Here is a 24,253-nt window from a genome sequence, read left to right as displayed (position 1 = left end):
GATGACGCCAAAACCCCGCGCAGGGAGAGCAGTCCGCGGAGGCGTGCGCAAGCGCAGCGCGGTCGCGGGTGGGCGGAGCTGGTCGGAATGAGCGGCGGTGGGACGGAGACCCCTGTGGGTTGCGAGCCCGCCCCGGGCGGCGGCGGCAAGAAGAAGGACTCTCTGGGGTTCGCGGGGTCGCCGGCGCACCTCATTATCAAGGGTATGGCGTAGCAGGGATCTCGCCTGGTGGTCCCAGCGCAGCCCCACCTACCAGGCGGCGCCCTGCGACCCGGGGCCGAGCCGCAGGTCGAGACCCAGCGGCCTCGGGTTTGCGGCAGGCTAGGGGTGGGGGACCCTGGCCCGGGTGCGCCCCTTTCTCCGCGCCAGGTGCCTCCCAGCAACGGCAAACCGACCCAGCCCCACCTGCTTCTTTGTTGAAGCCGCCTGTTTTGGAAGTTTATATAATGGCTTTATCCTTCTGAAACTTTTTTTTGTGTTTGGCGTTTTATTTGTGGGATTTGTCCGTGTTAATAAATATTACCCCACTGTATTCATTTTCACTCACTGCTTTGTAGTATCCATGAGTATATTAGGTTGTTCACCCCGCCCCCGCCCTTTTTTTTCCTTTCCCTATACTCGTCCGGTAATAAACATCCTACAGTCTCTCTCTTTTGTAAAAGAGGTTTTTCTAGGGCACGTACTTAGGCATGAAATTGCTGGGTGTGCATGTAACTTTATTAGATGTGGCCAGATTGCTCTCTCAAAACTAGCGATTTACTAACCAGATAATCCATAGTCTGAACTGAATTTTAGTCTCGGCATGAAATTGCTGGGTGTGTATGCCTTTACTTTATTAGATATTGCTTAATTGTTCTCAGAACTACTTTACCAATTTACTAACCGGATAATCCATAGTCTGAACCAGATTTTAACCTGCGTATGTTTATGGGGAACAGGAAGAGTGAAACAAGCTGGAGATTGTGCCACTTAGCATGGGTTGACCTTGAATTTCATTTTCTCTTTACAGATCTTGGAGAAATTCATTCAAGGCTCTTAGATCACAGACCAGTTATCCAAGGTGAAACCCGTTATTTTGTGAAAGAATTTGAAGTGAGTATTTGCAACTCAATTTGCAAAAATACCACCCTGATTGTTAGTGTGTTAATACACAGAAGGGAAATTCTCTAGTTTTAAAATCTCTGATTTCTGTTCTTGTGTCCATAAAATATACAGAGTAAAACTTATTAAGAGACATTGACATGGATAGAGGGAGCACAGTTGTAGGTGGGAGGAGCCTTGGGCTCCAGGTCTGGTGTCTGCTTTGGCTTATTTATTGTCTGTTGAGCTCAGTTTTTTTTCTGTAAGATGAGGTATAGTTAAAAAAAAAAAAAAATTTATGATGGATGGGTCAGTTTTCCAGACCCCTTTTCTGTATATTTTTTTTCTCATTTGAGGCAGCAGCATCTACCCAAAGCTCTCGAGTTAAAGCATGAGGATCACCCCTGGCTATACCCTCCCCTGTAGGTCACATTCAGTGATCAAGTTTCTAGACATTACTGCTTAAATCTATCCTTTCTGATTGGTGTGCCTGCTCTATCAACCTAATCAGATCTAGTCTTCACCCTACTGCCAGCGTAGTAGTTGTTGAGTTGCTCAGTCGTGTCCGTCTCTTTGTGACCCCATGGACTGTAGCATGTAAGTAGTCTCTGTCCTCCACTCTCTCCCGGAGTTTGCTCAAATTCATTGAGTCAGTAATGCTGTCTAACCAGCTCATCCTCTGCCACCCACTTCTTTTGCCTTCAATCTTTCCCAGCATCCGGGTCTTTTCCAGTGAGTTGGCTCTTCGAATCAGGTGGCCAAAGTATTGGAGCTTCGGCTTCAGTTTCAGTCCTTCCAATGAATTTTCAGGGTTGGTTTCCTGTAGGATTGATAGTCCAAGGGACTCTGCCAGAGAGTTAAAACCCTCGGATGTCACTTTCTGCCTATAGACAAAGGCCAGTGTCCTCTTGTGACCTGGTCCCTGTCTTCCTAGCTGGACCATCTACCACCTCGCCTTGTGTATTCTGTCCCCACAGTCCTGATCCACCAGCCTGCCATCCTGTTGCATTTGACTGTGGTTTTGCACATGTATAATTGGTTCACTGTGCATTGCATAGTAACAGCCCAAGTTCCTCATAGGTTGATGATGGTTAATGATGTTACACAAACAATTTTGTGATTCTCTGTGAGTCAGGATTTTATTTTCAAGTGAGATTCTAAGCAGGAAGTCTTAGGTCTGCCAAAAGGAGAGGTTTCCATAAACCCTTTACAAGTCCAGAAAGCCTCCGGCACAGAGCACTCAGGAGGCACGGACAGGGCTGCCGCGCTCGACACCATTTCTGGGCTCAGCAGGCTCAGTCTGCAGGACGCCTGCTTCACAGGGCTGTTGTGAAGGTGAAAGGTGTGTGTCTCTTCGAATATTTTCCGGTACCTGAAGGTAGCTGTTGGTTTTCTTCATCATCATTACTTTTGTTGCAGGATAAGAATAATTATCCCTCACACACAGAAAACTCACTAGACCCTGTCCCCTTATCCTGCTGTGTAAAGGTCATTGGCTGTTTTAGGAGAAAGCCTGGGCACAGCGTGGTGGGCACTCTACTCAAGGTCTGACCGGGTGAAAATCCGGGGCTGGGCCAGGCTCCAGTGTTACTTGGTGCCCAGGGTCCTCCTGATTCCTGTGACTGTGGCAGCACTCACTTCCTCACTGACACAGACAAAGGTCCCATTTTCTTGCTTGCTGTCAGCTGGGAGTCACTCAGCTCCTGGAAGCCACCCATCTTCCTTGCCATGTGGTCCCTTCTTCAAAGACTTAACAAGTGGAGAGTCCATCAGGTTGAATCCCTCTCATGCTTCAAGTCTCTCTTGTTGAGAAGAGTCCACGCCTTGTTAAGGACTCACTGATGAAGTCAGGCCTCCTTAGGATCATCTCCCTTAAAGTCAGCTGATGTGAGACTTCAGGTAAACTGTAGAATAGCTTCACAGCAGGACTTCCACTAGGATTTGACTGAATCACTGACAGATGTGTGTGGGCTTCCTGGATGGCGCAGCTGTAAAGAATCTGCCTGCCAACGCAGGAGACGGCTTTGACCCTGGGTCGGGGAGATCCCCTGGAGGAGGAAATGGCAACCCACTCCAGTATTCTTGCCTGGAGAATCCCGTGGACAGGGGAGCCTGGTGGGCACAGTCCAAGGGGTCAGAGTCTGATGGGACTGAGCGGTGTTGCTGTTTGGTCGCTCAGTCGTGTCCGACTCTTTGAGGCCCCGTGGACAGCAGCACCTCCCCTTCTCCTGCCACCTTCAGTCTTTCCCAGCATCAGAATCTTCTAATGAGTCACCTCTTCGCATCAGATGGTCAAAGTATTGGAGCTTCAGCTTCAGTCCTTCCAGTGAATACTCAGGGTTGATTGCCTTTTTAGGACTGACTGGTTTGATCTTGCAGTCCAAGGGACTCTCAAGAGTCTTTTCCAGCACCACAGTTCAGAAGCATCAATTCAGTTTCCAACTCTCACATCCATACATGACTACCAGAAAAACCATAGCTTTGACTAGACAGACCCTTGTTGGCAAAGTAACGTCTCTGCTTCTTAATATGCTGTCTAGGTTGGTCATATTTTCTTCCAAGGAGCAAGCGTCTTTTAATTTCATGGCTGCAGTCACTATCTGCAGTGATTTTGGAGCCCAAGAAAATAAAGTCTGACACTGTTTCCCCATCTATTTGCGATGAAATGATGGGACCAGATGCCAGGATGTTACTTTCTGAATGTTGAGCTTTAAGCCAACTTTTTCACTATCTTCTTTCACTTTCATCAAGAGGCTCTTTAGTTCCTCTTTGCTTTCTGCCATAATGGTGGTTTCATCTGCATATCTGAGGTTATTGATATTTCTCCCGGCAATCTTGATTCCAGCTTGTGCTTCATCCAGCCTGGCATTTCTCATGATGTACTCTGCATATAAGTTAAATAAGCAGGGTGACAATATACAGCCTTAATGTACTCTTTTCCCAATTTTGAACCAAGCCATTGTTCCATGTCTGGTTCTAACTGTTGCTTCTTGACCTGCATACAGGTTGCTCAGGAGGTAGGTAAGGTGGTCTGGTACTCTCATCTCTTTCAGAATTTTCCACAGTTTGTTGTGAATCAAGTCAGAGGCTTTAGCATAGTCAGTGAGGCAGAAGTAGATGCTTTTCTGGAACTCTCTTGCTTTTTCTATCATCCAGTGGTGGTTGGCAGTTTGATCTCTGGTTCTCTTCCTTTTCTAAATCCAGCTTGAACATCTGGAGGTTCTCAGTTCTCATCCTGTTGAAGCCGCTTGGAGCACACCATAGCACATAGTGTGTACTGGGGGTGGGGATCTCAGGGACCACCTTAGAATTCTGCCTCCCATAAGCTCTTATTACTGCCTATGTTTTTCTTACTCTTTGCTTGTTTATTGCCTGTTGCCCTTCATGAGAATGTAGACACTTAACCGTTCTTATGCTTTGTTGTATCCAAGTGCCTGAAAAAATGTCTGGTGTGTTGAAGTTACTAACTATGATTCAGGGGAACAGTTGGCAGAGCTTGGACTAAAACTTGGCTTTTCCAACATCCACTAGTTTTTTCATAAGTCAACTTACTCCCCCCCGCCCCAGGCTGACTAATTTGAAATACTAAAAAGTTTTTTTTTAAGTTTGTAAATGTGTCTCCTGTGTGTGTGTGTTCAGTTGTGTCCAAGTCTTTGTGACCCCTTGGACTGCAGCCCACCAGGCCCCTCTGAGCATGGGATTCCCCAGGCAAGAATACTGGAGTGGGTTGCCATTCCCTTCTCCAGGGAATCTTCCCGACCCAGGGATCAAACCGGCATCTCTTACATCTCTTGCCCTGGGAGGCGGGTTCTTTACCACTAGCGCCACCTGGGGAGGAGATTGTTTACTAAAGAAGAAAATTTTCACGCTGGATATGGTAGAGGTAAGCTTGTTATAGAAGGTCCAACAGAACATCTTGAGCACTTATTTTGTGAGACCTCGTGTTGGGAACCAGCGCTGTATCCGTGGGTGAGACAGACCCAGGCCCCTCTTCATGCAGCCGGGCTGACTCCTGTCCTCACGGAAGAATCGTCTCTGCAGGGCTCAGAGCGTTTCGGCGGCGTGCTGGCGCTCTCGGCAGCTGCCTGTCGCGTCCCGCGTCTTCATGAAAGGTCCCCGGTGCTGGCCTCTCCCGCGCTCACCTCCTGGGTCTTTCTGGGAGTTCAGTGGAAGTTCCTCTGTATCGGGCTCAGCTGCCTTTTCTGTCTGTTACTCTCTAACCTTTCCCCTCAGATTGTGAGGGAGACGCTGAAAGCGTTTTGGAGATTTAGAGTTGAGGAGATGTGTGCGCTGTTCACAGTTCTTTTCTTGGCCCAAATGACACCCTCCTCTGCTTCAGGAAAGCGGTCTCCCGAGTCCCACAGCTGGGCCCTGAGGAGTGGTGAGGAGTGCTGGCGGGGCTTCCTGGAAGCTTCCTGTTGTGTTTAGTTTTTTCAATTATTGAAGTGCAGTTATTAACAGTGTTTCAGGTACACAGCAAAGGGATTGAGTTACGCGCACACACTTTCTTTTTCAGATTCTTTTCCGTTACAGATTATTACATGACGTTGAATGTGGTTCCTTGAGTTTCATCTTCTCTAGAGCATTTAAATGTGGTTCATTTGAAGCAAACTGGCTCAGTTTAAAGGGAAGCTTGTTTGTAGTTTATGTATTTTTAAAAGTTAATGCACCTGGCAACAGTGATCTTTTTCTTTATAAAATTTTATCACCAAAAGAGAGGAGTAAGTGCCACACGGTGGCAGCGTTACTTCAGTTATTGGCATCCTGTTAGGATACTGGAGGCCCCTCTTTTTGCGTTCGCTAGTGTTTCGGGACCGTTGACTGTCTTGCTCCCGACTTTGCACAGAGCTTTTATTCCCCCGATTCCAGTCAGTGCTATGAACAGAGACCCGGGCAGGGCCCCTGGAGTGCGCGTCCTCCTGGTGATCTCAGCGAGTAAAGAGGTGCCGGGCCTCTGAGGGGGGAGGCCCACGTGGGTCACAGTTCGTGACCTGCGGTCCTGCACCAGCTCCTTGCTTCATCGTCAGCAAGCTTCATTGTCTGTTTTACTCGAGTTCCCGAACATACCCGCGTGTGTCTGAAGGAAGGTGTTTGGTTCCTAGGGACAGACCCCCTAAGAGAGTGGTTCTCCTCTCCTCCCACAGCGGCCAGAGCCCCGCGCCCTCCACCTCTGCTCCAGCGGGGCTGCTCACGTCCTCTCGCTCACAGAGTGGCTTCAGGAGGCCAGCCATCACGTGTGCCTTTCCTGCAACAGAAGGCAGGCAGGCGGGAGGCAGCTAGTGGTGTCTGTTCCATAGGCCCCTTTACCGCCAAGTGCTTCCCAGGTGGCTCAGTGATAAGGAATCCACTCGCCAACACAGGAGATGCAAGAAACACAGGTTCCATCCCTGGGTGGGAAAGGTTCCCTGGAGGAGGGATGGCAACCCACTGCAGTGGTCTTGCCTGGAAAGTTCCAGGGCGAGAGGAGCCTGGTGGGTTAAAATCTTTGGGGCCGCAAAGAGTTGAACACGACCAAGCAGGCAGGCTGCCGCCGCAGTGACTGTGGAAATGCTTGGTGATCACCACCAAATGGTATTTGGGTGTTCAGAGGAAGAGAGAAGAGGGGAACGGATCCAGAACTGTCTGCCTCAGCAGATACGCAAAAATGAATAAGAAACAGTTTCTACCTCCAGGGATTTACCATCTGCAGAGAGCAGATTGTAATGATGAAATTACGATGTTAAAATAAGTGCAGTGATTGAGATCTCAGAAGAGGGAACAACTCTCAACTGAGTTGGGAGGGAACTCTTCAGAAGAGGGGCTGATGTTTGCTCTGAGAAAGAAACATAGATGTTAGAGAAATACAGAAAAAGTGGAGGCAATGTTGATTATATTTGAGGGAGGAAAAAAAGATTATTCAGATAGGTACAGTAATGAGAAGAGTTGGGAAGGTTCATGTTGATGCATTTGAATGTTGATTTATTAAAGAGAAAATCCCTTGAAAGGCAGGACAAAGTAAAATTTCACTTGACATCTGATCTCTCATTTTGGTTAGGTTGTAAAAGTATCTCAGATTATTAAATATAAGGAAAAAGTCTACCCCCCATATGACATGTAATAAATTTATATAGATAGGCAGTATGGTTTTAGGACTTGTGGGACTATTTTTTGAATAAAAGGAAAATTTAAATATTACATCAGTCTCTCATTTCCTCTCTGATACTATTAAATTACATCTTTAATGTAAAGATATAATTACTGATACTCTGAATAATTGCTAACATTTTTTAAGTGTTTTGTGCCAAGTACTGTCTTAAGCACATTATATGAGCACTTGTTATCAGTTTCAATTTGAGAAAAGTTCACTGAATCTGTAATTTTATGGGGTGTTATACACCAGAAACCAAGCTTCATTCTTCCATTCTCTCTCAACTTGTGTATAAGTTTAAAATTTTTTATTATGGAAAAATTGGAGTAAAATATCTTACCCAGCTGCTCCATAAGATGGTGCAAAACAAAACCTCTAGTAACTACTATAACATTATTTTTTCATAATCACGCTTACCACCCTTCATTTTCAGTGAACTTTTTGCATTGTATTAAGATTTACAGTAAACTTGCTGATACAGCACAGAGTTCTCACGTACCCCTCGCCCGCTTTCTCCCATTATTAATCTTTTATATTAATTACTGTGAGACATCGGTAAAAACTAAGAAACTGACACTGGAACATTACTGCTAATGAAACACCAGCCTTTACGCGCATGTCACCAGTTTTTCCATTACAGCCCTCTTCCTGTCCCGGGACCTAATCCAGGGCACCACACTGCTTTTAATTGTCCTGTCTCTCTAGTCCGCTTTGGTCTGTGACAATTTTTCGGGCTTTCCTTGTTTCTCTTGATCTTGACAGTCTTGAGTTCTGGCCAGTATCCTGTAGAGTGTGGCCCCGTCTGGGTCTGTCTGATGTTTTTCTTAGGATTAGACGGGGCTGACGCGCTCCGGGAAGGCGTCCGAGCGAGGGAGCACGTCCTTGTGGTCACGTCACCTCGGGAGGTGCATGCCGTCATCATGACGTCACTCACGAGGTCACCTTCGTTGACTGCACCGTGAAGTCCATGTTTTTCTCATTCCCCGCTTTATTCTCTGGAAGCGAGTCACTCAGTTGAGCCCACCCAAGCAGGAGGGTGGGTGGTGGGTTCAGCTCAGCTTTCTGAAGCTAGGGCTGGGCTCGGGGTCCCAGGACCACCCCCAAGTGCATCAGTTCAGCAGCACTTCTCAGCATGCTGGAGCCCGAGGTTTTTCGTGGCCTAAGGAGGCAGAGGGAGCAGGTGCCTGGGGAGGCGTCTGGAGGAGGCCAGGCAGGAGCTTCCAAGAGGGTCTCACCCGCTGGAGTCACACGAGGCACGCTTCACTCCCCCTGGAGTGGGTTGTGACAACACATGATGTGTTGTCTTCCGGGGAAGCTCGTCTGGGCCTGGGGGTCCAGGGTTCTTCCTAGGGACCCGACAGGTAGGCAGCCTCTGCCTGTCATGTCTCAAAGTTCCGGGCTCCTGGAAGGAGAGAGGTGTCTTGTCATTAACACAAAGTGTCACCTGCTTGGGAGCTGTTGTCTGGTCAAGTTCCCAGTCCCCACCAAGCCCAGCCGTGCAGGCAGGCCCTTGTAAGGTGGTCTCAGGTCCTCAGTGATAGCTCTTCTACAGAGGGAAGAACCCACCTGTTACTACTTGTTCCACGCGTTTTTATTTGATGAAGTGGGATCAGAGCATAATAATAGAAGCTTTATGATGATAAGAACAACAAAATATAATTTAAAATCTGATCATTTCTTTGCCACAGATGAAATGCATGGAATCTAAGTCTCTTGTTCTTCTGGTGTTTCTCATGCCCATTTTTAAACATCAGTATGAAAATATGACTCATATTTGCAACTTTTGAAGCATTTCATAATTTAAAAAAAATACCCCCAGGTTGTGACCTCATTCACCACCAAATAATTAATTTAATTTACTGTATAAATTTCAGTAATAAGTTGTAACATAGCAACCAGAACTTGGGTGGAAGTCTCAGAAAGTAATTACTAAGATTTAAGGCACAATATGTACTTTTCTTTTAATAGGAAAAACGTGGTCTTCGAGAAATGCGAGTTCTTGAAAATCTGAAGCATATGATCCAGGAGACAAATGAACATACTCTTCCGACGTGTAGAGCAACAATGCAAGACAACTTAAACCAAGTTCTCCAGAGATGTAAGCCAGCGTTGTTGTTTTTTTTTTTAATATTGCTTTATTTCATAATGCACGCTCTGCCCAAATGGATTTCCCGGGGTGTTTGGTGGGAGGTGGAGAGGGAAGCCGCCCAGTTTCAGAAACCAGGTGATTAGTGTGTGTCGCCCTTGATGTTAAGAGCAGCAACCTCCATAGGAAGGTGGGCACGCAAGATTACCCTTCCAGGATGTAAGAAAATTGAAACCTTTTTTTAGCTTAAAAAATGTATCTGCAAGAAAATGTTTGATGACCAGGAATTAGGGTATGCAATGAAGCTTCGTTGCCAAGCAGGATTCCAGAGTTTTTAACTTAAAAAAAAAACTCCCGTCATAAATGTTTGTGTTTTATCACTTTTTTTATTAAGCAAAATGTTTTAATGTGGAAAGAGGTTTGCTAAAAAGAATACTTATCAAACATATCAAATCACAAAATCAAAGGAGTTTTATGAGTAACTGCGTTTAAAATTAGAGGTGGTATCAGAAACTCGGGGCTTCCCCTCAAATCCACATTGATGCTGTTCGGTTTGTCCAAGGACAGAGGGTGCTAGAAAACGAAGCAGCGTCTTTCAAGGGAAAAAGGGAAGCACCAGGACTTCTGGTGGTCCAGTGACTAAGACTCAGCACTCCCATTGCAGGGGCCTGGGTTCCATCCCTAGACAGGGAACTACTAATAGATCACACATACTGCAACTAAAGAGTTCGCATGCCACAGCTGAGACCTGGTGCAGCCAAATAAACAAGTATTTTTTTTTTTTAAAAGAAAGCAAAGACTGGTGATGTAGTGACCTGTGAGGGGAAGTGGCAGAAGGGCTTGGTTAATGACCAAGTTACCCGAGGGTGTGTGTGCAAGTCCAGGGAAGTCTGCACCCTCAGATGCTCGGAGGAGGGTGGAGAGGACATGGGGTTTCTCTGAGCGGAAGAGGGAAGAGTCTGAACCTGGTCTCAGGCTTTACGTGTCACTGCAGACACGCCCTTCTCCTTCGTACAGTCAGTTCCTTAGCCTCGACAAGCTGTCTAGACATTACACTGGAAGTAAAACTCAGATTTATTGATCAGAGTGCCTGTGTATGCTTTTGAAACGTGCTGTAACTTTCCTTTTACACACTTTGAGTATATAAAAATAAATGGGATTACAATTAGTTTAAAAAAAAAAAACTATGAATGGATTTTTCAATCAGTTTCATTCCTGGGCCATAGCTATTTCTGATGGGAAGCCTCATGTTAAAAGCATAGTCTTGGGACTTCCCTGGTGGTCCAGTGGTTAAGAATCTGTCTGCCAATGCAGGGGACACAGGTTCCATCCCTGGTCCATGATCCCTGGGTCCGTGGGGCAGCTGAGTTCCTGCGTTGCGGCTGCTGAGCCTGCGTGCGCTAGGGTCCGTGCTCCACACCAAAAGGAGCTGTCACATGAGAGGCCTGCATGCCACAACCAGAGAGCGGCCCCGCTCACCGCACCTGGAGAAAGCCCACGTGCATCAGTGAAGGTCCAGCACAGCCAAGAATTAAAAAAAAAAGCACAGTCTTCACAATGAAATAGCAAAGTTTTACGGGTCATAGGGAATCCAGACGGTACATGTATTTTCCTAAAAGGAAGAATTAAAACATGAGGCAATAATGAAAGTTTTAGCATTAGAAACACACAGTGGCCTTGGGGGTACTGCTGAGGCTAGAAACGGGAATGGCTTCCTCAGTAGGCTCCAGCCTATCTGTTATCACGAACGTCCCAGGTATAATGGAGATAATTGTTTGCTTTTAGAGCCAACATAGTTTTTTAAGAATTGGCCTGGGCCCAGCTGCCGTTCCTGGGGAATTTCACGTTTGAAAAGCTGACATTTTAAGCCACGATGCTGGCTTGCGTTTATCTATGGGATGTGCTCTGATCTAAGTAAGTTAAAGTTGAGCTGCAGGGTTGGTGACCGTGGGGTTCCGTCTTGTGCCTGTCAGGCCTGTCTGTCGTAGCTCTGCACATCTGAGGGCTGAGCTGGGCGCGCGGTCAGCTGAGACCCCCAGAGCGCGGAGTGTGGATCTGCAGCTGTTGGTCCAGCACTGCCCAGACCTGAGCTGCAGTGGGTCTGGGGTGGGGGCGCGTCCTCACTGCTGGCGCGGAGACGGTCAGGGAGTCCCAGCTGGGCGTCTTAGCAGGGGGTGAGCAGGGCCGACAGATCCGAGGATCCCCGTGGCTTCTGGAAACTTTAACCCCGGAGAGTCCCTGAGCTCTGGGAGGCTGTGTGAGTGGGGACTGACCCCCACAGCACCCCGTCAGCAGGACACTGCCCTCACGCATCTCCGTCCCAGAGACGCTGCTGAGTGTCTGTTCTTGCTTAGAATCAAGAACCAGTCCTTCTTCTGAGAGGGTAAGAAGGACAGACAGCCTCTAGGTTGTTTCTCAATTTAAATTAACTAACAAGGCCATAGTTAAAGAATTTTCTCTCCTTCCTGCCTTCCTCTCTCTTTTTTAAGACTTTATTTTTCATTATTTAGAGAAAAGGATATATGTCTAAGTAATAAGAAAGTAGAAATAAGAAAATAAGAAAGAAAAAGAAGAAAGCAGTAAATCAGTTTAATTACCTAAAGATAACCGTTGCTTTTTAACTTTGGTGACTTGTCATCCCGACATCTCTGTGTATATATATTGAAATAGAAGGCTGAGTGGAGGCGGTAACGGAAAGAACAGTTGGGTAGGTGTGAGGAGGGGAGAGAACTTTTGTTAAGAATGGGCTCGGGCAATTTTTAAGTTAAGGTATTAATTTTAAATTTTAGTTGAATTTACCAGAACAAAATCTCAAGTAAAACTGAAGGAAATACATTAAAATAATTGTTTCTTTATTGTAAAAGAGAGTTTTTACTGAAAGATCACTCAGAGGAAAATAAAGATTAAAAGAGGGCAAGAGTTAGAGGCCTGTTGTTCATGCATGAGATGCTGGGGGCGGAGAGGGTCAGGCCCTCACCCCTTCCCTCTGCCTCCTCCCCAGGCCTCTCAGTTGTGACCCCTCACTTTATTTACAAATGAGGCTTTACAGTCTTTGCTTTCTGTTCTGCAGTAATAATGCTGCCAATTGTTTAGTCTGAAGACTGTTCAGTTTCTTTCTGTCTTTGATGCATTTTTAGATCTGTAATGAGGTGGTTATAGTTGTTTGTTTCCTTAGTTCTGCGGTTTTCTCATTTTTCATGCTGCATGTTTGATGTCTCTTAATAAACTCGTATGATGATTTTTCTTAGGGACTATCTGTGGAGAGTTCTATGAGGTTTTCTTTCAGAATGAATGCTTTGTCTTATCTGTCTCTCCCACATTGTATCCCTTTCTCCCTACCTCCCCGCCCCACCCTCTGTTTCTCTGCAAATTAAAGCATGTTAGAGGTCTAAGAATTTTGTCAACCCATTTTATTTTTCTCATTTTTCAGGGGGTGGAGTGGTTATGGTGGGATGAGGCATCTCAGTTCTTCATAGAGTCTGTTCCTATTGCTACTGAATTGGGAACAACCTATTCATGGTGTAGAAGAGATAGGAAAGGTTAGCGAAATGAGCCTTTTCCTCCTGGAGTCTCGACTTGTGAGGAAAGGGAAAAGAAAAGTGTAGTCAAGGTGGTTTCTTAGATTTTAGAAAAGCAGGTTTCCTTAAATTTGGAAAGCAAACCTTTTTTTTGTCATGTGGATGAAAAGTTAAAAAAACATTACTTCAGAGACTGAAATTTCTAAAAATGGATATTCTAAGTACAAAGATAATTGTGATAAGGAAGAAAAGTGTGCGTTTGTCAGATGTGTTCTAATTAAATTTTTAAACAAGATAAGTGTCGTGTTCCTTTAACACTTAGATTAAGCCCAGAAAATGATGAAGCATGCAAAGTCCATAAAGTGGATTTTTTAAAAGTTATGTTCAGAGCCAGGGGGAAAAAAACCCAGGTAATGGAACCACTGCTCGGGAGAGATGATGTAATAATAATATACCACAGAAAGAAGGCAGATCTGATCGACTCCTATTTTGTTTTGTTTTCAGCTTTTCTATTAGAACAAACATGATTGGGAACCTTCATTTTTAGTACTAGAGTATTATCTTTGGTATGACTAGAACGAATGGCTACTGATAAAAACTTGACTTTTTAAAAGTGGCATCCTCCTCTTTGCCATGTTCTCACAGGGAGGGGCCTAACATTTTTCTGAAGGACGTCCCAGCGCCTGCCCTGCATGGAGCTCTGAGCTCACTGGGGCTGGTTCGGGGCGGGTAGAAGGCGTACTTGGGAAACACCTGGGGAAGCCTCTGTTTGAGGCAATGCAAAGTCACGGGGTAGCATATACACCTCCCTGATAAAAGAATTTCAAATAAGAGGAAATCCACATAGGGATAGGTCTCATCTGGAGGGCTTTATGGAGGCACTAAACCTGGGGCTGGGCTTCTGAAACATGTCCACGTTATAACCAGCGGAGAGGAATAAGGAAAGCCCTTTGAAGAGGGAGAGGCCAGGGTGTAGAATGAAAGCATCAGTGACGTTTCCTGACTGCTTACCATGTGCAAGAACCACTGCTCGGAGTGGCTTTTACTATTAATATTGGTCTTCTCGTGGTTTTAAGCATGCTGTCTACTTCGTTACTTATTTCTGCCATCAGCTCTTAAGCCCTCTCGCCAGTCTTTATGTTCGTTTCACAAATGAGGAGCTAAGATTCTGAGAGGTGAGGAGCAGCAGCGGTAGCACCTGGCACCTCGCAGGTGCTCAAGAAATCACCTGACAGATGAGTGAGGACGCAGGCACGCCCCAGCGCGGTTACCCAGGTAGTAAGGCTCTGGGTGTGACTCTTGGTGAAAGCGTATGAGGGACAGAGTGTTGACGGTGGGCGCCGAGTCTTCAGACTCAGGGCCTCATCTGAGTCCTGCTTTGCGTGTCTGTTAGCCACATCCTGACATTTCACTTCTTCACACCTCAGGTTTTTACAGATGCCAACAATGTGTCAAATGGGATGGTGATCCTCACCTAGTAGGAAAGTGGAGAGGAGTAACATGGACAGCGCTTAGCATGGCTCTTGACACACAGTAACACTCAGCAATTAGCTTCATGGCTCTTGACACATAGTAACACTCAGCAATTAGCTACAATCATTATTACCAGCTGTTTCAATTCATTGAAAAGGGAGCTGCCTGGAAAGCAAGCAGCCCAGAGAAACCTGAGTCTGGCAGTGGCAGCCAGGGCGAATTAAAAGACGGGAGAAGAATAGGAGAAGGTCCTTGGAGCTTTCTGGGTATCAGTTCCTGCCCTGCAAGGGATGAGGAAAAGGAGAGAGGAAATCTGATGAATCAGAGGTCGCCCCATCAGAAGGGAATGATGCATTTATCATGTGTTTATATCTTTCCAGAGAATCTTGAGGTTGTTAATGATGACTTGTCATTGAAATTGGTACTAAATGTCCTTGGCTCACAAATGATAGTGGTTCTCATTATGCCATTCCGAATCTTTTTTTTCCCTCACTTTTTAGCCACCAGCTTTTTTGTGTGGTTTCTTGAGATCTAAGACAATCCAAGTGTTGTTTTGTTTGTCCTTTTGCTTTTTAATCCAGATAAGTCTCCCCTTGAGTAAGGGTTGGTGACTGAAAATCCACTGTCTGTTTTGTTTCAGTGCAAGCAGCTACTGACTCCGTCTGTAGACTCCAGCAGAGGGAACAGGAGCGAAAAAAGGTAAAAGTGGATCCTCTGGATAATGGAGCCTGTAACTCCAGGGCTTTTATCATCATATTATTAGCAGTTACTTTTGGTTAAAAAAAAAAAACTCTGAATTTATTTTCTTTTATGCAGTGAATTTTAAAGATTAAAAAATGGCTGATTCATTGAAGATGTGCTGAGTCAGTGAAGTCACATAATTGCACTGTCTATATTTTTATAATTCAGATTGCAGACTTCTTTTTTTTTCTTTCTCAACATTTCCATCTGTTCCCTAAAAATGGATTTCTCTCTAAGAGGAGAAAGAATAGGACTTTTACATGGAACAGAAAATACCCACCAGCTTGGAAATAGCAGTCTTTGAGCCTGAAGCCTTGAGTGTACGATATATATTTTTTCTAGAGAAGGAGGCGTTCATGCCTGTGGATGGGCTCTTTAATGACTAATCTGAGAGTGTGCGAATCACCTGCTGGGTAGTGCTTTGCTTATTTAAATTGTATCTTAACTAAATTCAGGTGTGGAAAAACACAAGAATTTAAGTTCCCGTGATACTTGGTGTTTTAACTTACAGTTTAGAGAATTTTTATGAGTTATTTATTGCTCTAAGCCAGTAGAAATATGCTTATTAAGAAATACGGAAAATACTGCCTTTCTGCGTGTGTTGTATCAGCAAGTATTACTGTCTCCATTTCTCTGCAATGTGTGGTTAATCGATAGTAATGGTACAGATCTGCCACTGTAAAAAAAAAAAAGAAATGAACCATGCCCAAGTTTAAATTTCTCAACTTTGTGTTCAACTCTTAATGTTGATATGAAGTTTAAAGATTCAGCAGTTTGATAAATCAAACCTCACCAAAAGGACTTGACGATTAAGCCAGGTGGGAAGGCTGCCTGGGAGGAACAGGATCCCAGTGGGCCAGGGGGGAAGCAGGGCGGTCGCGAGCACACCTGTGACCTGGCTGGGCCGTGCTGGCTGCGAAGTCGGGGCGTCGTACCCGCCCGGTGCCCAGAGCGCTTGGCATAGGCGGAGTGGGCGAGGCCCGGCTGGACCGCAGGTATTGTTCCGGTCTCTACTTGACTAGGTGCCACTGGGGGTGAAAGATTTTACTGTAAGGCAGTTTGTACACACAGAAGCTAAAGGTCTAGGAGTCCCAACCACTGACACTAATATAGTGTAGGATAAAGTTAAGACCTCTCATAAAGTTGCGGAGAACTTTGCATGGCCCGGGCAAAGAGTGTAATTTACTAGGAGGATGGGGGCACCCCAGCCCAACCTTGATCTGCATGTAGGAACGTGAGTGATGGAAGATGGAAAGAAAGATACTGTAGGACAGGGAACGGGGAGCAGAGCCATGGATGGGAGAGGTCGGGGGTCCAGGGAGCTGGCGCGTGGAGCATCCACGTGGGTCTTTCCAGAGAGGAGCACGGAGAACCAGGCGTGAGATGTGAAGCAGTTTGTAGTGGAAGCACCAGGGACGTGTTTGCGTTTGAGAATCAGGGAGCCTGTGATAGAGCCCTGGCTGTAACATATGCAGTTCTCTTGGCTTTCAAAAGAAAAATGAAAAGGGAAAGGGGTCTTTTTTTTTTTTTTAATGTGACTGTGCACTCGTTATTGATCTTTGTTTCTAAGACATTCTCAGAACAATTCTGATTTCTGATAAAATGGCAGTTCTTGCCTTCTTAAGCAGAACTAACCTAAAATTAAATTATATTTGGGGATGGATGGTTCTTCTTGACTCTTTGAATTTTTTTCACATTTGGTGTATTAACAGTGTCTAAGTAGGATAATTACCAGATTGGGTAAAAAAAAAAACCTGGTGTCTTCTATTTTTAGGTACTTGCCTTTGTTAGCTAACCATATGCCCTTGGATAAGCCCTTGAGCTTCAAACGCAAATGCTTATTCTTCTCAGGGGATAGACTGATGCTTTATGTGCCTGATACGCTGTGTTGTGTGATTTATGTGAAATGGTGTTACTCTACAAATGTCAGGTGGCGTTTCCCCGTCAGCTCGATCGTCACTGTGGATAAGAGCCCTGCTGTGGTCTGTAGAGTTGGTGAAGTTCTTGAGAATCCTGCCTGTTGATGATTTTCTAAATTAAAAGATACTGTCCCTTGGTTTAAAAAAAAAAAAAAGAGCCTCAAGAAATAATAAAGCCCTTGGGGATTTTCATTTTAAGTACATTGTAGGTATTATCTCAAAGATTGTTATTGAACTGTTTTTTTTTTAATGGAATACACATTAAAAATCAGGATTTTCGAATACATTGAAATATCTTTATTAGCACTTATCTAGTTAGCAGAGCATTTGAAATACAGATCTTTAAGGTCTTTTTCTTTTTCAACTGTCACACATGGTTTTCCCAAAACGTGTGTGGCAGAGGTTTGGGACTACCTGTATATAAGACAGAAAAGTGAGGCTTAATTTCTTGTCTAGCAAGTCTGTACCAAGCAAAATTGACCTCTAGCTGCATTTTACAGTCTAATGTTAACCGTTGCCTTGGTTATTCTCTTGGCTGCATTTTGTGTATTTGAATGGCTCTCAGAACAAAGAAAGACGGGAGTAATAATGGAATAAAATAGACCATTGCCTTTAATCATTATTGCTTTCATATTGAGACAATTTGTGGAATTCTGTGGGAAGTAAATTATGATAAACGTCATTCATCCAAGTCACATTTCCCACAATTGATACCTAAAAGTACACTCAGAACAACAAATTCGCATTCCCCAGCTATTTGACATATGCCTTAAAAACTAGTAACTAATACAAGTTGCATATTGGGTGCTACCAATAAGAGTAGTGAAATGAAAATACAAATGGCTGATAAAATTCAGTGACTTAAATAAGCTGCCAAAAGCAGACGATGAGTTGATTGATTATCTGATACTAGTTTATACTGAGGTTTGTGCACAAGCATCAACTTTTTGAAGTTCTGTTCAATCAGACTAGAGATAATAATAAAGTGAGTGTGAATCCTTTGATTCATCTCATCCACAAATACTTACTAGCTTTAGTTTTACTCTTGTTTTGTTATGAGAGCAGGGAGATAGTGTGGCTCAGACATTTCTCTTGATAGAGTTTGAAAATGCCAAGTAGTGGGTCAGTACACTAGGCTGTCTGTATCTGCTGGTCCTGCATCCATGAATTCAACCAAAATGTTTTAAATGGATGTTTTTTAAATTCCAGAAAGTTCCAAAAAGCAAAACTTGAATTTGCCACATGCCGGCAGCTATTTGCATAGCATTTATGTTGTACTTGCATAGCATTTACATTGTATTAGATTAGGCATTACGTGTAATCTAGAGATGACTTTAAATGTGTGGAAACATGTATGGGTTACATGCCGTGTCCTGTACCATTTCTCTAAGGGCCTTGAGCATCTGCGGACTTTGGTATCCATGAGGGTCCTGGAATCATCACCCCACAGATCCCTTTATCTGTGTAAGGCATATGTAAGATTAAAGGCACATGTATTGCTTACAGATATTCCAAAAGAACCTTTTAGACAACCGTTGGTTTATTAGAGTTTTCCCTTAGACCCAGGTTTTTCAGCCTCTGCGCTGTTGACATTTTGGAGCAGATAAGTCTCTGTTGTAGAGTCTGTGTAGGATGTTTAGCACATCCTTGGCCGCTGCCCACCAGAGGCCAGTATGACCCCTTCCCCCTCAACCTGCATTGTAATAACCAGAAATCTGGGGGACAGGAGGGGACAGGAGCGTCAGAATCACCCCCCAGGTGAGAATTACCAGCTTAGAGTAAAGCGTGCAAAAATGTTTGTGTGTCCGTCAGTTCTTTTATAGACCTGGTCCTGGACACGGTTTGCCTTCAGGACTGACTTCACATTTGTCGCCAATGGGACGTAAGGAAGCTGGGTTGTTATTACTATTTCTTTGTTGTAAAAAGAGACAAACCTTTACAGCTAATTACTTTTGGTTCCCAGTACAGCTCCTTAATAAACTTTTCCTTTATTTTCTTTTAAAGTGGGGTTTTCTTTTTTTTATCTTGAGAAAACAAATAATGTCTACATCTTTGAGTATGCAATTGATTTCATTGCAAGTTTCACCCACCCCGAAACTTGAAGTTTTTTTAATTGTGATAAAATGCACACATACATAGTCTGGGGGAAGTATTAAACATAAGTCTGAAAGAGATTCATAAAAAGCACATTTCACAGTAAATTCTAGAAATTGCAATACTGTCTTTATTTCTTTGGAAACCATTGTAGTGGGTCCCAGTCTCCACAGGATAAAAATTTTAAGTACAGAGTAAAAATATGTAAACTTAAGTAAACATTGTAGTGTAGAATTCTAGATTTGAACTAATTCAGGCTTTATTTCTGCAATTGCTCAACTATGTTACTTTTTTTAAAAAAATGCAAGAGTATTGAGTAACCCAGGAGTTAGAGGGGCTGAGCATCTAAGGAAAGCATGTGACATGATTCTGAACTGTTAGGAATTTACTTTGGAAATGAACATGTGTAGGCAACTCAATTTGTCCAGGATTGGCTCTGTAACTGGAAGTCCTTTAAATTAACTTCAGAGTTTATTATTAAAGGATAAACAATGAAAATGTCTTAATTTGAAACTTAGGTGTTACTGAGCTTCAACAGTAATCTCGGCAGTTGTTTAGAGCTCAGACCAAAGAAGGGTTCGGGGCTGAGGAGTCCTGTGTCTGACCTTATTCAGCACCGCCAGCGCCTGGTGATAATAAGAACCAGTCTTTCCGTTGTTTGTGTCACTGATGTAAATTTTGTTTGGACAGTGCACCCTCTTGTTGCCTGCACCCAGGCAGAGCTCTCCCCACTCCTACTGTATTGTATCATTATTGAAAAATTGTACTTGCAGACGTGTAATATGACTCCATTTTGTAATTAAGTAAATGTTTGTATAAACATAGGAAAAGGACATGGTTTTGATGTGTGTGGGGGGGTGAAGGAGGGGGACTGTCCCTTTATAATCTTGTATTTGAATTTGTTTCTAAGCTCTGTAATACTTTAATAAAAATGAAGGGGAGATGCTAATCCAAGAGACATGACTGAGCCATAAATATTTACACTTTCTGTTTTGATAGATTTTTGCAGATTGCTTGCCAAAGATACTAATTACTCCCACCACCATGAACATCAACTTTTGAATGTATAATTTAGTATGCACTTTTTTGGTAGCTGCTAGAAATTTTAACTGCAAACCATAATTACCTCTTACAGGTAATTTTAACTATTACTTACTACAGGTAAATAATTGATTGCTATATTGTATTCTTCTGTTAGTCATGTGTGAATCTGTTGAGCATGAGGACAGATGTGACAGTGATTTTTCAAGAGTGTTTCAGCTAGAGGAGTCCTTGTTTCAGACTGAGTCTGACACAGAGTCCCTTTATTTGACCTTAAAAGCCGAATTAAGATGGTCATCTGACGTGAGCTCACAGTTTACATTGATTGTTCCTTTTTTTTTTTTAATTTATTTTTAATTGGAGGATAGTAGTAATAGTGTTAGTCATTCAGTCATGTCTGACTCTGTGACCCCGTGGACTGTAGCCCTCCAGGCTCCTCTGTCCATGGGATTCTCCAGGCAAGAAGACTGGAGTGGGTTGCCGTTCCCTTCTCCAGAGGATCTTCCCGACTCAGAGATCGAACCTGGGTCTCCTGCATTGCAGGGAGGTTCTTTACCGTCTGAGCCACAGGGAAGCCCTTAATTGGAGGATAATTGCTTTACAATGTTGTGTGGGTTTCTGCTATAGTACAGCATGAATCAGCCTTCAGTATACATATATATCGCTTCCCTCCCACCCACCCTGTCCCTTATTTGGGAGAGTCCTTTTTAATTGTAAACAGAGTCCCTGGCTTGTTAGGCCAAGAAGTGTGCTCCTGTTGGGATGAGCTTGGGGGCATCTTTGCTGCTTCTGATGGAGAGCAGTTGGGCTCCCTGTCTAGGCTCTGTTCTGGGGAAGTCACAGCTAGGCAGACCGCATTTCCTGACAACCAGAATAGATGAGACCCTAGAGAACCTTCACTCCTGTCAGCTTAGAATACTTTTTAACTTGCTTCTGAGTATGCAGGGTTAGTTAGTATCCTCTGTGCTTATTAGAAATTAATTTCCAACTAAAACTAGAGCATCATTTTGATGAAGTTTATTTGCATTTTTCTTCTCTGACTATGGCTTTTCCCTTAGAATATAATAGTTTTTGCCAAAGTTCCATGAAAAGAATTTAATGAACTCTTAATGTTTTATTTATCTTTTGAAGGATGACCGCCTCTGAGGCTGAAAGGTTAAAAAGTCATGTTTTGCCTTTTGTCTAACCTGTTTCCCCAACGCACTGGATCTAACCTGTTTCCCCAACGCACTGGATCTCGGCAAACCCCACCCTGACGCGCGCTCTGCACCACGGTCCACCTACTCAGACCCCGTGGGTCGAGGGGCATGCCTGAGGCGGTTGTTTCACTCTAACTGAAACTTCAGATTCACTCTTGACCTCTTTTTACTTGGGAAGCCTTGGTGCTGAGGAAGTTTAGATCAGATTGCCAGAAAAATACTCTTGTAATAGCTTTTTGTGTGTGTGTATGTAAGACTTTTAACTGTGTAAAACTTCCCTGAAATGATCTGATTTGCATTTGTGATAGAAAAGACATAGGTTTGGGTGTCGGCAAGCCCTATGTTTGAGTCTGCGATTTAGTAGCTCAGTGGCCATGAAGAAGTACATTTAGTGTCCTCATATAGAAATAGTAAGGAACATCTCAAGGTGAGCTTAAGATATTTGATGCAGATACTTTTGGTGTTTATTTGTTTTAAGAATTGGAACTGAACTAAAAGAGACTGCTTGAATTCTCTCCCATTGATTAATAATCTGTGGTTCTTTTAAATGTGTCTAAAAAATATTTTGTGTAAGACGTGCATTTTAATTTCTTGCAACAGCAATTCTTTTGGCATGTATTCTTTCACTTTAAATTATATGCAATTAAATGAAATTTGGGAAATAGAGGTTTGAAAATTTACTTGGATTGTATTTGGATCTGTCGTTTAAAATACTAGATATTTTTGAAATTTCAGAAATGTGAATGCCCACGTTCAGGCATAGTAAGAGAACTGCCTTATGTGTCTGATACGTTGTTTTCTTGTTGGACATTAAAACTGTAATGGAGTTTTATCATTGTGACTTACAAGCTGATTGTTATGCTGCAGTGAGCAAATGTCAAGAGATAAAATTATTTTTGTCTCCCTGCATGGCAAAATAATTATTTGGAAAATGTCACGTGACTTTCAGATTTTCTTTTCTCAGATTCATAATGACCTTTTGATAGCTCGTGAGAAACAGCAGGTGACGCAGTGGGAGGACTTCGTGAGAGAGCAGCACGGCAAGCAGGCCGAAGTGGACGGGGAGCACGGGAAGGCCCTGGAGAAGCTCAGAGAGCAGTATGCCGAGATGGAGAAGGGCCTGGCCAGGTTCTCAACCTTCTGAGCACATAAGCCACAGCAGTGACGAACTGCCGAGGGAAAGCTGACCAAAAACGGCTCCCACCCAACCAGCTAGCCTCTGCTTCACGCTTAGCAAAATATTCGATGGCACCCTTCTTTCGGAAGACGGAGCCCTCTCCTGGAGCCTTCGCTGTGTCCTAGAGGAGTGCCACCTCTTTCCAGTTTCAAGTGCCTCTAAGTGGTCCTTCGAAGGGGAAGAAGCTGGAGAAAAGTGGTGTCCACATGCTCTCGGCTAATGTGGACCAGTCGTGGTTTCCATTGATTGATTATCTCAGAGAACGAACCGTAAGTACAGACTTCTTAGGGAAGTAATGTAATTCATCCTTCTGCAGGGTTAATGTTAGTTTATCATTGTGGCTTAGAAAGCAGAGATGGTGTCTGCCTGTCATGGCCTCCTTGGCTCTTGAAGGAATGTATATGGTGTTATTCCATGAGTAATGTAGACAGAAACAGCTGTCCCGGGAGCAGAGATCATAGTGAAGAGAGAGGAGCGTCAGACCACATCTCTGCTGTGACATGGGGCCACGCTGGTCTCTGAACAGTCCGCTGGGAGAAGTTGTCGTATAACGCCGTGTTTTCGCTGGACAACAAGACACGCTTGTTAAGATTGTGGCCTTCCAACACTTCATGTTTTCAGCTTTGTTTAAAACATGCTTACAAGGAAAAGCTTACCAGAAATACAGTTGACTTTGAACCTTTTCAAGAACCATAATCTTGCCCATAGTCTTTACCTCATTTTTACGTCTGTTTTTGCTGTGGGTAAGCTTTGTAAGAGAAATAACGTCTCTACATGTTTCAGCCATTTAATGAGTAATCAGCAAATTCTGCCAAGGCCTCCCTCTGGAACCGTATAAAGATCCTGGCTCTGAGTAAACCAGAAGTATTTGCCCACACGGCAAATGATCCATGTTAAATGTAAATCCTTTTTAGTGTTGAACGTCTGTCCTCATAAGCAGGTGTATTATGATGAAACATGTACCAGTTCTGTCATCACTGTGATCTTTAAGAATCTGCATTTAACAGTCTAATTGAGGAACTAAATAGATTTTTTTTTTAATTTACCATGAACCAAGCAGAACTTTATGCAATAATTTCAAGGTGAAGGTGAGGTATGGGTAGACCTCTCGGGTGTTTCCCTCGTTGCTCTTCAGTGAAGAAAACACCCAGCTCGCTTGTGTTACCTCAGTGTTGCTGCTGCAGAAGAGTGACAATGCCCGCCTGTGTGAATTTATGGCTTACTGTCAAGGCTTCATTCTTGGCTGCATGTTGAAAATGTGATTAAAGTTAATAGAGGAGATGAAATAAGTATTTGAGATTTCTTTCAATAACACAGAACTTCTGCCAACTCCCTCTGTCCGCTACTGTAGGCTTGACAGGCTCATCCATCATCCTCTGGTACCTGGACCAAAAAGAGTACTTGCTGACACACAGGCATGTTGGAATTTTCTTAATTCTCTTTTCAGTGGATGGAAAAAGAAAACATACTTCCAAAAATATCCTGCACATGAAAAGGGAGGGGAACCCTAAATGAAAATTCCCTTTGTACTGTAGGCAGTTTCAGAAGAGCTATTAATTGCCAGTGCACCGCTGAACAGATGCTGGAACCAGGAAACCAGGGTCGTGTGTGTGAGCAGTAACGATTCCTCCACTTGTGCATAGGTTTTTGACCATGTTCATTCATCTCGTGTGAATAATAAATACTTTACCATATGAGTTTGTATATATTATATGAGGATCTAAGGGCCTTCTTAAACCAAAATGACTTTATGAACTTTTTGAGCTTTAAACGTTGATGCTAAATCTCATCTTTGTAA

The 24,253-nt window shown here is 43.8% G+C and overlaps 1 protein-coding gene across 2 annotated transcripts; it reads left to right on the top strand.

The window, feature by feature from the left end:
- The first annotated feature begins 35 nt into the window (after window positions 1–35).
- Window positions 36–24,164, top strand: BLOC1S5 (biogenesis of lysosomal organelles complex 1 subunit 5). 2 transcript variants are annotated; one of them, XM_043449580.1, is made up of 5 exons: window positions 36–202; window positions 1,010–1,092; window positions 9,176–9,305; window positions 14,925–14,983; window positions 22,228–24,164. In XM_043449580.1, exons 1-5 carry the CDS (start codon window positions 88–90, stop codon window positions 22,420–22,422), a joined length of 582 nt encoding a protein of 193 aa, XP_043305515.1. In that variant the 5' UTR covers window positions 36–87; the 3' UTR covers window positions 22,423–24,164. The 2 variants fall into 2 exon arrangements, with proteins under 2 accessions (XP_043305515.1, XP_043305516.1); XM_043449581.1 differs by having other exon boundaries at window positions 40–202; window positions 22,243–24,164.
- Window positions 24,165–24,253: the final 89 nt, after the last annotated feature.

The sequence above is a fragment of the Cervus canadensis genome, chromosome 28 (genome assembly GCF_019320065.1).
Source record: "Cervus canadensis isolate Bull #8, Minnesota chromosome 28, ASM1932006v1, whole genome shotgun sequence".
Classification (NCBI taxonomy): Eukaryota; Metazoa; Chordata; class Mammalia; order Artiodactyla; family Cervidae; genus Cervus; species Cervus canadensis.
Note: the sequence above shows the minus strand (reverse complement) of the source record. Positions and strands in the feature narration are given on the sequence as shown.

Coding starts and splice junctions, on each gene's coding strand:
- BLOC1S5 (XM_043449580.1), top strand. CDS start 88: ATGAGCGGCGGTGGGACGGAGACCCCTGTGGGTTGCGAGCCCGCCCCG. Junction 1,093..9,175: donor ATTTTGTGAAAGAATTTGAA/GTGAGTATTTGC, acceptor TTCTTTTAATAG/GAAAAACGTGGTCTTCGAGA. Junction 9,306..14,924: donor AAACCAAGTTCTCCAGAGAT/GTAAGCCAGCGT, acceptor GTTTTGTTTCAG/TGCAAGCAGCTACTGACTCC.